Source organism: Solanum tuberosum, unplaced genomic scaffold, assembly GCF_000226075.1.
Source record: "Solanum tuberosum cultivar DM 1-3 516 R44 unplaced genomic scaffold, SolTub_3.0 scf00068, whole genome shotgun sequence".
Classification (NCBI taxonomy): Eukaryota; Viridiplantae; Streptophyta; class Magnoliopsida; order Solanales; family Solanaceae; genus Solanum; species Solanum tuberosum.
The window spans coordinates 1,443,038-1,456,782 of NW_006238994.1; the positions used below are offsets into that span (position 1 = coordinate 1,443,038).

The 13,745-nt window shown below is 36.9% G+C and overlaps 2 protein-coding genes across 4 annotated transcripts; both read left to right on the forward strand.

The window, feature by feature from the left end:
• Window positions 1-2,272: 2,272 nt before the first annotated feature.
• LOC102581290 (LRR receptor-like serine/threonine-protein kinase FLS2) lies at window positions 2,273-5,477 on the forward strand. Its single transcript, XM_015307844.1, has one exon. The coding sequence runs from the start codon at window positions 2,339-2,341 to the stop codon at window positions 5,474-5,476; it is 3,138 nt and encodes a 1,045-aa protein (XP_015163330.1). The 5' UTR covers window positions 2,273-2,338; the 3' UTR covers window position 5,477.
• Window positions 5,478-6,379: 902 nt separating this feature from the next.
• LOC102583378 (DNA topoisomerase 2) lies at window positions 6,380-13,089 on the forward strand. 3 transcript variants are annotated; one of them, XM_015307860.1, is made up of 19 exons: window positions 6,380-7,029; window positions 7,456-7,730; window positions 7,822-7,903; window positions 8,002-8,272; window positions 8,384-8,583; window positions 8,670-8,879; window positions 8,969-9,082; window positions 9,179-9,289; window positions 9,364-9,528; window positions 9,625-9,966; window positions 10,060-10,193; window positions 10,287-10,644; window positions 10,733-10,919; window positions 10,999-11,048; window positions 11,132-11,554; window positions 11,642-11,819; window positions 11,904-11,968; window positions 12,058-12,169; window positions 12,261-13,089. In XM_015307860.1, the coding sequence occupies exons 1-19, from the start codon at window positions 6,475-6,477 to the stop codon at window positions 12,890-12,892; spliced, it is 4,464 nt and encodes a 1,487-aa protein (XP_015163346.1). In that variant the 5' UTR covers window positions 6,380-6,474; the 3' UTR covers window positions 12,893-13,089. The 3 variants fall into 3 exon arrangements, with proteins under 3 accessions (XP_015163346.1, XP_015163347.1, XP_006345427.1); XM_015307861.1 differs by having other exon boundaries at window positions 12,061-12,169; XM_006345365.2 differs by having other exon boundaries at window positions 12,064-12,169.
• The last annotated feature ends 656 nt before the right edge of the window (window positions 13,090-13,745 follow it).

The window sequence follows — 13,745 nt, forward strand, 5'->3', positions numbered from 1 at the left end:
ATGATATATGATGACACCTCTTCAAATTCTTTACTTCAATATTAAACAGTAGAGTCTATTTAGAAGGAAAAATGTCGATTACATTGTTTTATCAATCATAACTTTTCAAATTCTTCTGTTATGAGATTTATGATTATGATTAAAAGCAATATCAATGTACTCATTTATCAAGAAAATAACAATTTAATTATTAAAGGGCTTATGAACTTCAAATTCTACCATTATGTGATTAAAATATTTGTATTTAATTAAATAATTAATCAAATTTTAATTTAGTAAAGGAGCAAAATGGTAATTCAACTTTTTACTTTGGAGCTTCCCACTTATAGTAATATATGATACTGAAGTGTTTCCCCCCTATTCAGAGCTTCTTTTCAATACTCACAATCTTTATTTTTAATTAATAATTAATAATCCTAATGATTGATAGGAGCATGTGGTACATGAAATTTCATGTGAATCAACAAGGACCATGCAAGGCTGAATACTCCTAGCTCCTAAGTGGTGCATTCGTGGAGGCAAATTCAAGGAAGAACAAAAGGAAGGTTGGGTCATGGGTTCTTGTGGGGTGCGGTCATCTGACATCGAATAGGAGGGGGCAACACTAATTTCTATCCAATCATTACATAGACACAATATCAATAAGCCGTTATTCGATTAGATACAACTAATAAACTACTAAAGTTTGTAACGAACTTGGAATTGTAGTATGTAAATACTTTTGGTTCATATTCTATTACAAGTTTGATGATATTTAACACAAGGTGTAAGTGACGATGTTGGAGGACAAAATATATGATATGAGGATGTGATGGCTCATGCATGTGAATAAGAGAAGATGTATTAGTGTGAAGGTGTGAGAGGTTGACTATAAATGGTTTCAGGGGAAGTAGAGGTAGGCAGAAGAAGTAACATGAGAGAGGTGATTAGACAAAATATGGCACAACTTCAAGTTATCGAGGGCATGACCTTATATAAGAGATTATTGGAGGACACAAATTGGGGTAGAATTAGAGGTGTTAAAATGAGCCCAAATGTAGGTAACCCGCTCAGAATTTTATGGGTTGGACTTGAGATAATTTGAATTAAGTTCGATTCAACTCACTGAAGTCTTAACCCATTTTAAAGGAATCTTCAATTGAGCTCAATTTCATCCTCAATTTCAACCCGTTTTAAGTCTCTTTATTTGCATTGATGTAATGTATGTTCCTATATTGAAGATATGAAATACTATCTATTTTATATCTTATAGGATTTGTCTATCAATTTGTAACTTTTTTATTTTATTTTCTTGAGTTCAAATTAAAATTGTGGTTCTTAAAGTTAAATAACAATTTATTAAAATTATTGAGATTAAGCGAGTCAAATTGGGCGGGTCATGACCCAATCCAATTTGCCCATTTGAGTCCAAAGTAAACTTGGACGGGTGAGGACTCAATCCAATTTCTATTTCAACTCAATTTATCTCCAATTTCAACCTAATCCGCCCATTTGACATCCCTAGCTAGAATGTTAGTAGGTAGTTTTGTGTCGTCTCACTTATCCTTCCATACTAGTAGTCATAGTATTACTCTTGTAGTTTCTTATTTCTTAGATTTTTGTTAGTGTTTATTGTTCCTTGTTCTTGGATTATTGTATTATTTTGTTGTGGTTAGTTATCCTTTTTCAAAATGTTGTATCCTATCTTGTATTAGAATTTTGTCTTTTTTTTCTCACTCCTGTTATTTAATTAAGCCGAAGATCTATTTGAAGCAATCTCTCTACCTTGCAAGGTAGGGACAAACAAGGCAGGGATAATATCTACAAACAAACTAACCTCTCCAGACCCTAATTACATTGTTGTATGCTTTTGCAAGTTTGGAGAATCATTCTACCAGGATCCAAGAAATTTGCAGAATGGATTTTTTTGTATAAAAATTGAAATGTTTACATAAAAACCACATGTTCAACATTAAACAATTCAGAATTTATCTGTAATGGTCAACTTGGAAAGTTCACTACACCTTCTCCCTTTATATTTTCTGTTTTTGTTTATTGTTGTGTTGCTGACTTCTGAAAACTTGATAATATAAAGAACAAAAGCTAACGACAAAATACAAAAGATTGACGCCAAAGGAAACATGACAAAATCATTTCCAAATCTTATGATAATAATAGAGACCAGTTGACTTTGCTTATCCCTTTATTTGTACTTTATTCAACTAATGATGGAAAGTGACAACCATTTTGGTAATAGTAAGGTACTAATTGCTAATACATCATTTATTTTCAACCAACTTATAATCCCCTCTTGAAGAATAAGGTGTAGTGATTATTCTACTTTCAAGATTTGGACTTGATGGAGAGGCTCCAAGTGTGTATTCTTTTTGTTGTCATTTTGCAATTGATGGCGGTAGAATTTGCTTGCAAGGGACAAAATGTTGCTACAAGTTGTTCAGCTAGTGATCTTGAAGTACTTCTTGATTTCAAGAATGGCCTGAATGATCCTGAGAACCGGCTTTCGTCGTGGAAAGGAAGAGACTGTTGTAAGTGGAGAGGAATAGGGTGCAGTAATACTACTGGTTCTGTTATCAAAATAGACCTTCACAATCCATTTCCTGTCGATTCTGCTGATGTTACCAGGTATGGATTTTGGAACTTGAGTGGGGAGATTAGGCCTTCTTTGGTAAAAATCCAATCTTTAAGATACTTGGATTTGAGTCTAAATACATTTGGTGGAATACCAATTCCAAGATTTGTTAGTTCTTTGAAGAATTTGGAATATCTGAATCTTTCGAAAGCTGGTTTTTTCGGTACATTACATCCTGATTTGGGAAACCTTACTAACTTGCAGTATCTTGATGTTTCTTCAGAGTTCTCAGCATTGACTGTTGAAAATTTTCAGTGGGTAACTGGTCTTGTTTCTTTAAAATATATTGGGATGAACCAAGTAGAGCTCTCTATGGTAGGATCGAGTTGGTTGGAAATGCTAAACCAGCTTCCACATTTAACAGAATTGCATCTTTCATCTTGTGGCTTATCTGGTTCCATTTCATATCTTACTCCTGCCAACTTCACTTCACTAGCTGTTATTGATCTTAGTTTCAATAGTTTCAACTCAACGTTCCCGAGTTGGCTTGTAAATATCACCAGTCTTGAATATATAGACTTGAGCAACTCTGGTTTTAGAGGCAGAATTTCACTTGGCATCAGTGAGATTCCAAAGTTAAGATACTTGAACCTTGAGCTAAACAAGAACCTTAGTGCCAATTGCCTTGAGTTATTTAGAGGAAGCTGGAAACAGATAGAAGTTCTCGATTTAGGTTCAAACAAACTACATGGAAAGTTGCCTAGATCCATTGGGAATATGACTTATCTGACTCATTTCGATCTCTTTTTAAACAACATTGAAGGTGGAATACCAGCAACTATTGGAGGACTATGCAATTTAATCAACTTTGATTTATCAGGAAACAACTTGACAGGAAGTCTACCTGAAGTACTCGAAGGAATGGAGAAATGTGATTCTAAGAGGCCTTTGCCTAATTTGATGTACTTAAAGCTGAGCAGCAACCGACTTGTTGGTAAAATACCAGGATGGTTGGGTCAGTTGAAAAGTCTTCAACAACTTGGATTAGCTTCCAACTTTTTTGAAGGCCCTATACCAGCTTCTTTCGGAAAGCTTCAAAACTTGACCAACTTGAGACTTTCAGGAAACCAGCTAAATGGTACTCTATCGGAGAGTTTTGGACAGCTTTCTGAATTGTCTGTTCTTGATCTTTCTTCTAATTTCCTCACAGGTACTCTATCCGAAGTTCATTTTAAGAACCTCCACAAAGTAAAGATTCTTGACCTTTCATCCAACTCCTTGACCTTGAATGTTAATCCCAACTGGATTCCTCCGTTTCAGATTCGAAATCTTGACATGGGGTCTTGCCATTTAGGTCCTTCTTTTCCTACTTGGCTCAAGTCTCAGAAAGAACTCAAGTTCCTAGACATTTCAAATGCGAGTATTTCAGATTCCATTCCAGGCTGGTTTTGGGACATTTCTTCTAATTTGTCCCTGCTGAATTGTTCTTTTAATCAGTTAAGTGGTACTTTACCAAATCCATTGCCAGTATTCCCCTTTGCAGATATTGATCTGAGTTCAAACCTATTTAACGGAACCATTCCATTACCTAGTGTCTCAATTGAATTGCTTGATCTTTCACACAATATGTTCCAAGGCCTCATCCCTCAGAATATTTCCGAAGTCATGTCAGACTTGATATTTCTGTCTCTTTCGAGTAATGAAATTTCAGGTGAAATACCAGCTACTATAGGAAAAATGACTCTTGTTCAAGTCATTGATCTATCAAACAATAAGCTAACAGGAAGTATCCCTTCAAGCATAGGGGAATGTTCTTACTTGAAAGCTTTAGACCTTGGGAACAATTATCTATCTGGCTCAGTTCCAAGTTCTTTGGGCCAATTGATTCAACTTCAGTCATTGCACTTAAATGACAACAAATTCTCTGGAGGGGTCCCCATTTCTTTGAAAAATTTATCTAGTTTGGAGACACTTGATCTAGGCAACAACAGACTATACGGAAAGTTCCCCTCATGGATATCTGATGGTTTTCAAAATCTTAGAATCCTCAGATTAAGGTCAAATTCATTTTCCGGAGAACTTCCTCTAGGAATGTCAAAACTGAGTTCATTGCAGGTGCTTGATCTTGCAGAAAACAACATAACTGGCGCCATTCCAACAAGCATAGGAGACCTGAACGCCATGGTACACGAGAAAAAAGTGAATGAATATCTGTTATATGGGAAGTATAGAGGGATTTACTATGAAGAAAGCTTGGTAGTGAATTTGAAAAACCAGTTCCAAAAGTACACCAAGACTCTATCACTTCTTACCTCAATAGACTTGTCGAGAAACAACCTCAACGGAGCATTTCCTGTGGAATTGACAAACTTGCATGGCCTCATAGTTCTGAACTTGTCTGGAAACCAAATCAGTGGAAAAATACCAGAAAACATTTCAAGCTTACATCAGTTAGCATCGCTTGATCTCTCGAGTAATACACTGTCTGGTGTCATCCCATCAAGCATGGAATCAATGTCATTCTTGAGCTATATTAACTTCTCAAACAACAACTTATCCGGTATGGTTCCTTATAAGGGGCAGATGACAACTTTTACAGTGTCCGCGTTTGAGGGGAATCCCCATCTTTGTGGAGCTCCACTTGTAGTACTATGTCAAAATGGAAACTCGGACAATAGAACAGTACTAGAGAATGACAGCAGTGATGAATTTCCTGATAAATGGTTTTATCTTAGTGTTGGATTGGGATTTATTACAGGTATTCTTGTTCCTTACTATATCTTGCTCGTTCGAAAGCCATGGAGACGAGCATATTTCAGTTTCTTAGACACAGTCATCGACAGATTTGTCCCAGTTAGAAGCAACAGAACAACCAGCACCAAAAGATCAGATACGGGCACCAGCTAAGGCAAAAGAAGTGTTCAATAGGTACTAGTCCTAGTTGAGGTGTCTAAGTGAGTTATGCGGACAACTTTAAGGGGCCGCAGATGACTTAAGTCTATTAAGTTCCATTCATTGTTTATAGAAAGTGAATCATCTCATTGTAGATAAGACATCTTATCATGTATGTTGTGTGATGCCATTAGTCGATAATCGATATCAATAAAGGAATTTAATTAGTCTAATTTAGAGGTAGAGAATACGAATTTTGCTCTTCAAATACAAAATTGAGATTTACAATCCTGGATAAAATCGACTTCCAAAATAAAGAGAACTAAATAGGAATATACATATAAAAAGACATTTTGCGAAAAAAGTACGTAGTAAATTTCTTTTAAAAATTTCCAAATTCTATTTTAAAAGCTTCCAAAAAAGAAATCGAACTCACAAAAAGAAAACTACTCCCTCTGTCTCAATTTCGAGAGTCAAACAATTTAAGTTTGACCGAGAATTTTCTCATGAAAACTTGAAATTTTTTAAACTAAAATTTATATATTTGTAAATTACGTAAAAAATATTATAAGTCACAATAATTGAAAATTTAAAATATTTTAAAGATATATGAAAAATTTACTATAAAAATTAAACACATTTAAATCTCAAAATTTAAAATGTGTTACATACTTTGAAACAGAGAGTGGTAATTTTGGTTTTGTAAACTCTTGAAACAAAATGGCTCCTCACTTCCAAAAAAGAAAAAAGAAATTATTAATTATATTAGTATAAATTACACCTGCCATAGAGGCACGTCATCAAACAATCCACCACCGTCAGATATCTAAAATGCATCTCAGCCCTCCAATTCAGAATTCAAATTTCAAATTTTAAATCCCCTAACTTTACCGTTAAAGCGCCTATTTTGGTACTATAAACCCTAACTTCCACTCTCAACATTTTTCTCATTTCCCAAATTCCTCCAAAAGACACCATCTCTGTGTCTCTCCTCCTCCGCCACTGCCGGAAAAATGGCAACCAAAAAGCTCCCGTTACAATCAAGTAGCAACGCCAACATTTCAAATGCAAACGGAAAAACCATTGAACAAACCTACCAGAAGAAGACCCAGCTTGAACACATCCTTCTCCGTCCAGATACTTACATCGGATCTGTTGAAAAACACACTCAAACTCTATGGGTATGGGAGAATGACGCCATGGTTCATCGCCCAGTCACTTACGTGCCTGGTCTGTACAAGATCTTCGACGAGATCTTAGTCAATGCAGCTGATAATAAACAGAGAGATCCTAAAATGGACGCGCTGGAAGTGGTGATAGATCCTGAACAGAATTTAGTTAGTGTTTATAACAACGGTGATGGTATTCCTGTCGAGATCCATCAGGAGGAAGGTGTGTATGTGCCGGAATTGATTTTTGGGCATTTGTTGACTAGTAGTAACTATGATGATGCTGAGAAGAAAACCACTGGTGGAAGAAATGGATATGGCGCTAAGCTTACGAATATCTTTTCTACTGAATTTATCATTGAAACTGCTGATGGAAAGCGGCAGAAGAAGTATAAGCAGGTATTTCTCACATTTTTTTTTTGCGATTTCTTTTCAGTAGTATCGTAATGGTTGTTTTTATTTCGTAATATTGTGGAAAATGTTGAAGGATACTGTGTTAAATCTTTAATCATTGTGAGATTTTAGTTTCTGATACGCGCAACACTTAATTAGAAGCAGTGTGCTGGGTGCATATTTTTTATGACGGAGATCTTAAATAAGTACTGACAATTATTAGAGTAGGATGATAGAATTTACATCTGTACTTGTAATCCTTGGAGCTGGCTGAAGATCTTCTTAGTTAGGTACTGGAAATTTGGGATTTTCGATTAAGCTTTTCTTACCTTTGCCAATGAGGATGCACTAAATTAATGGATCTTTCTGGTAGCTGATTGTCGGTTGAGTGCTGTTACTAAACAAATGAATTTTTGTGTTCTGTCAATGAAGGTTTTCTCTAACAACATGGGAAAGAAGGGTGAACCAATTATAACTAAATGCAAAGCAAGTGAGAATTGGACAAAAGTTTCATTTAAGCCAGACCTGGCAAAGTTTAACATGGAAGAGCTCGAAGCAGATGTAGTTGCACTAATGAGAAAGAGAGTAATTGATTTGGGTGGATGCCTTGGAAAGACTGTGAAGGTGAAACTCAATGAACAGCGCATTCCCGTCAAATCATTTGAAGAGTATTGCAAGCTTTTCTTAGATTCTAATGATGTGAAAAGGTATATTGTCAAAAATTTCTATTTTCTAATCTGTACTTCGTTCTCAAGTATTTTACTTTGAAATGTATGCTAACATTCACTAATTTTGCAGGGAGTTCCTAAAAGTTAATGACGCAAACGGAGTATTAAGGTGGGAGATATGTGTAAGTCTGAGTGAAGGACAATTTCAACAGGTACTGATGACAAGCTGTTTGAGACAACTATTGTGGTAATCTATGAAATATTTATTTAGCTCTTAAACTAACATGGTCTAGCATGATGATTTGGGCAGGTCAGTTTTGTGAACAGCATTGCGACTATTAAGGGTGGAACTCACGTTGATTATGTGGCCAACCAAATAGCAAACCACATAATGGGTGTAGTGAACAGGAAGAACAAAAATGCTAACATCAAAGCCCACGCAGTGAAGAACCATTTATGGATGTTTGTTAATGCTCTCATTGACAATCCTGCGTTTGATTCACAAACTAAAGAAACCTTGACCCTGCGTCAGAGCAGTTTCGGTTCAAAATGTGAACTTCAACCAGATTTTCTGAAGAAAGGTATGTTAGTTCAACTACAGATTTGTTCCTTTGATGCTTGCGAAGACCAATTATGCTATTTGTTATATGAAGTATGTGGTTTGGATTATTAATATTCTGATATTACTGCAGTTGAGAAGAATATTGGCATTGTCGACTCTCTTCTCTCCTGGGCAGACTTTAAAAATAGCAAAGACCTTAAGAAGACTGATGGAAAAAAATCTGATAAGGTCAAGGTGGAAAAGCTAGAAGATGCTAATGATGCAGGAGGGAGGAATTCTGATAAATGCACATTGATTTTGACTGAAGGAGACTCAGCCAAGGCTCTAGCTGTATGCTATCTTTTTGACTTTCTTTAACCTCATTATGTTCAATACCACCTTTGATATGTTTCTAAGGGAACTGAGCTGTTTCACAGATGGCTGGAATATCTGTTGTTGGGAGAGATCACTATGGTGTGTTCCCTTTGAGGGGTAAGCTGCTAAATGTAAGGGAAGCAAGTCATAAACAGGTTTCAGAAAATAAAGAAATTGAATCTATCAAGAAGATTCTTGGACTTCAGACAGGCAAAGAATATGAGAGTGTCAAATCACTCAGATATGGTCATTTAATGATTATGACTGATCAGGTGCCCTTTCTTCGGCAATATTTGCATATGTTGAATGGTTTGTGGTTTTTCTATTCACTTGATTGAACTATATTTTTGTACTTGTGCAGGATCATGATGGTTCGCATATCAAGGGTCTCTTAATTAATTTCATCCACACTTTTTGGCCGTCCTTGCTGAAAGTTCCATCTTTCTTAGTGGAGTTTATCACACCAATTGTGAAGGTGAAATTTATACCTTTTCTTTAAACAGACAAAGTACATCAATCAGGTCCAAAAGATTTCAGCAAGTACAATAGTCTGAACATTGTTCTTTTGCAGGCTACTCATAAAAGTGGGAGGATACTGGCATTTTATACCATGCCTGAGTATGAGGCATGGAGAAGGAGTTTGGGTGCTACTTCAAGTGGTTGGTCTATCAAGTACTATAAGGTTTGTCTATCAAACATTTCATGAAACCATCAGATGTGGCTTTCTGCTAATTGTTCTCTTAAATGCCTTGATAGGGGTTGGGAACAAGTACTTCAAAGGAAGGAAAAGAGTACTTCCAAGATCTTCAGAAACACAGGAAAGATTTTATCTGGGCAGATAACCAAGATGGGGAATCAATAGAACTTGCTTTCAGTAAGAAGAAGATAGAAGCAAGGAAGAATTGGCTTAGACAATTTGAGGTTGGAAACAATTATATTTTTATCCTAGTATTGTTTGTGATACATCCAAAATTTCACGATTTGACTCTCAATCTCTATTTTTCTTGTACTCTGCAGCCCGGTACCCATCTAGACCAGAAAGAAAAGTACATCTCATACACCGAATTTGTTAACAAAGAGCTTATTCTGTTTTCAATGGCTGACCTTCAAAGGTCTATTCCTTCAATGCTTGATGGTTTGAAACCGGGTCAAAGGAAGATTCTGTTCTGTGCATTTAAGAGGAATTTTGTTAAGGAAGCAAAAGTTTCCCAATTTTCTGGTTATGTCTCTGAGCACTCAGCTTATCATCATGGTGAGCAGAGTCTTAGCAGCACCATCATTGGCATGGCACAAGACTATGTTGGCAGCAATAATGTAAATCTATTGCAACCAAATGGTCAATTTGGCACTCGAAATATGGTGAGAGACAATTTCATTATTTGGATCTTACTTTTATATCACACAATCCCTTTTCTTTTCACTTACTCATCTACCGAAAACCTTCAATTGCAGGGAGGCAAAGATCATGCAAGTTCTAGGTACATTTACACTAGGCTTTCACCAATCGCAAGATTTCTGTTTCCTAAGGATGATGATACCGTTCTTGATTACTTGAATGAAGATGGGCAGTCTATTGAACCTACTTGGTAAGTATAATGTAACAGACAATTATTTCATATCTAGTGAAGAAAAATCAAACTATTGCAAATAGCTGAACGGTTGATTTCCTTTTCACTTAGGTACATACCTATCATTCCAATGGTACTTGTGAATGGAAGTGAAGGTATAGGAACAGGTTGGAGTTCATACGTTCCTAATTATAATCCAAGGGACCTTGTTGCTAATGTAAGGCGTTTACTGAATGATGAGCTAATGGAGCCAATGGATCCATGGTATAAAGGTTTCAAAGGGACAATAGAGAAAACAGCAACAAAAGAAACTGGAGCAACGTACACTGTCACTGGTATTATAGAAGAGTTCAGCGAAACGACTCTTAGGATTTCTGAGTTGCCAGTTCGGAGGTGGACAGAGGACTATAAGCAGTTTTTGGAATCCATGACAGTCTCAACTGACAAGTCCAAGGATGCTTTCATAAAGGTACGTTCATTGAGTTATCACTGATTAATTATTTTTCTTTGGGAAAGTACTTCAATGTAGACAAGAAATAAGGAGCTTCTTCTTGCAGGAAGTCAGAGCGTATGGTGATGAGAACTCTGTATGTTTTGAAGTGATCATGTCTGAGGAGAATCTGCTATTGGCCCAGCAAGAGGGTTTGCTGAAAAAATTTAAGCTGACGACTACAATAAGTACCAGCAATATGCACCTTTTCGACTCCAAGGGGAAAATCAAGAAATATGATGCCCCAGAAGAGAGTACGTAATTCACACAAAATTACATTAGATTAGTGGAAAATAGATGTTGCCGTTTACCATTTAAACTCTTTTATTGCAGTTCTTGAGGAGTTCTACCATGTACGACTCGAGTATTATGAGAAAAGAAAGGCAAGTCTATGAAATAACCGAACTGAAATACATTTCTTCCTCCTGAATGCTGGTCATTGACCGTATACTTGTAACTTGTGCAGAAAACTCTATTGGAGATTCTCGAATTGGAGTTGCTGAGAATTGAGAACAAGGTGAGATTCATCCTTGGAGTTGTGAAAGGCGAAATCATTGTGAACAACAGGAAGAGAGCTGATCTCTTGCTTGAATTGAAGAACAAAGGATTTACTCCTTTCCCCAAGAAAAAGCCAGTTGAAGCTGTTGTTGCAGACTCAACTGATGATGCAGAAGATAGCGAAGAGAGTCCAGAGGAGTCAAATAAGGGAGTTAGGGCAAGTGATTATGACTACTTGCTGTCGATGGCAATAGGAACATTGACTCTTGAGAAGGTTCAAGAACTGTGTGCTGACAGGGATAAACTGAATGCTGAAGTTGAAGATATGAGAAATGCAACTCCAAAGGATTTATGGATGAAAGATCTTGATGTCCTTGACAAACAGCTTGATGTATGCCACTGAAAGTTCCTTCTATCCAACTTTTTAGTATGCCTTTCCTTACTCATCTTAATAAACGCTTTTGCTTATATACTTCAGGAACAAGATAAACTTGATATCCAAACTGAGGAAGCTAGAGAGAAGCTAAAGAAGAAGGTGATGAATGCAGCTGGAAAAGCACCTAAGCCTAAACCCCGAAAAACTACTAAGAAGGCTGCTGTAGTAGAGTCTACTGCTGAACCAATGGATGTGTCGGTTGGTTCTATGGCGGAAACAGGTCAGTATCTAATTTTCATGGCTTTTGCTGTACTCTTAATGGATTATTGATGTACTGAATTGGGTTTTCTTATCTTTTCTCTAGCCAATGTTACTGAGGTTGCGAAGCCAAAAGGCAGAGGAGGAGGTTCAAAGAAAGCTCCTGCAAAGGTGTGGATTCTTCTGTTTCAACAAGGATATTCTTTTCTTTATTATCATAGTCATCTGCTGATACATTAAATTTCAATACCTATTATCAGCAGCAGGCAAAACCTGTAGTTGTAGAAGATGAAGAAGAAGAGGATGAAGTGCTAGCGTTGAAAGATAGACTTGCAGCTTACAACCTTAACTCTTCTCCAGATCGATCAGAAGGTAAGTGAAATGTGCTGCAATATATTATGGGAGGTAGACTATTTTCACGATTATATTTTGTCCTCTAGAACTAATGACCATTTCCCTGCAGTCACGGAGACTGAAGCGCCAAAAGCTCAGACGAAAGCACCTGCTAAAAGAGCTGCTGCACAAAAGAAGGCTCTGCCATCCACTCCAGATGTTTCTGAAGGTGAGGATGAGATTGAAATTAGTGATGATAATGAGTTTGCGCCAGAAGTAGCTGTGGGAGGGAAAAAGAAAGGTGGGAGGAAACCAGCAGCTGCAAAGGCAGCAGCAGCACCTAAACCCCCTAAGAAGAGAGCACCAGCTAATAAGCAATCACAAAGTGTTGGTCAGAGACTCATAACTCAAGTTCTGAAGCCTGCAGAGGATGCTGGTGTCTCACCTGATCGAAAAGTGAGGAAAATGAGGGAATCTCCATTTAACAAAAAAAGTGGAGCTGTTATGGGAAGGAACACAAGTAGTAGTAGTAGTACTTCACATGAAAGTGAAGTAAGTCCTCCTATTCCTTCCCTGGGCAGTCTAGAGGAGGAAGTCAGTGAAGTTGTTGTCGCTCCAAAAGCTAGACCACAAAGGGCGAATCGAACGAAGACGACATATGTTATCAGTGATTCTGATTCTGAAGAGGATAACGATGATATTGAACTTTCTGATGATGATGTTGAACTTTCTGATACTGATTCTGATGGAGATTCGGAGTAGAGAGGATGTTTGTTAGCTACTGTTGCTCATTTCAAAAAAATTGAAGTGTTCCGTAAAATCTTTGTTTTAGTTACTGATGAGTTGATTTCTAGGCCTTTTAACCAATGAGCTTGTTGGTTTCTTGTAAACTTGATTCAATGCTGCTAACAAATCAAAAATTCCTTTCAGCAGGCACTAACTAGTTAATTTCTATGGTTTATTGTTTCTCTTCATTTTTGCATCTCATATTGCCATGCTCTTCTATTTTACTGCCTTGCTAATTAATCATATGTATTGTATTGACTTGTCTCAAAGTTAAGAATTTCATATTTTGAGTAACGGAAAAAGAATAAATATTCAACCATTTTCGTAGTTGATAAATAAAGACTACTCACATAAATTCTATCTCTAAATAACCAAAAACAAGACGACTCACATAAGAATGACACTCTTATGGAAGACCAAGAGGAAGGAAAAGTGTTGTAGTAGTAATTTCTTTTTCCTCTTCTACTTAAGTTTGATGGTTAAGAATCAATCACCCGGTAGCACTTTCTGCCTGGTGCACAGAACGATCTAGTGGTAGTTAGAAATCCCTAGAATATACACAATCCAGGAACATTGCACATTAGGTACTGGGTTCATGGAGCACACCCGTCTCACTAATCCCATATGAGCAGAGCTCCAAGCACAGTGAAGTGGCCTCCTCATTGCAGTAGAGCATAAGCTAACTCCCCTTGAAATCAATACCGACTCAACGCACATGACCACTAGCTATATAATAATCAGATTGTTGAGTGCAGGTACTTAATGCAGAAGCTGGTAGCTCCAAGGTTGACCCATGTGTTCAAAGAGCAGAATAGAGTGACGGATGTAA

What these genes read in the sequence shown, in the direction of transcription:
- LOC102581290 (XM_015307844.1), top strand. Translation starts at nt 2,339, where the DNA reads ATGGAGAGGCTCCAAGTGTGTATTCTTTTTGTTGTCATTTTGCAATTG.
- LOC102583378 (XM_015307860.1), top strand. Translation starts at nt 6,475, where the DNA reads ATGGCAACCAAAAAGCTCCCGTTACAATCAAGTAGCAACGCCAACATT. An exon ending in AATTTGGCACTCGAAATATG is followed by an intron (nt 9,967 to 10,059) that starts GTGAGAGACAAT and finishes CTTCAATTGCAG; the next exon opens with GGAGGCAAAGATCATGCAAG. An exon ending in ATATGATGCCCCAGAAGAGA is followed by an intron (nt 10,920 to 10,998) that starts GTACGTAATTCA and finishes CTTTTATTGCAG; the next exon opens with TTCTTGAGGAGTTCTACCAT.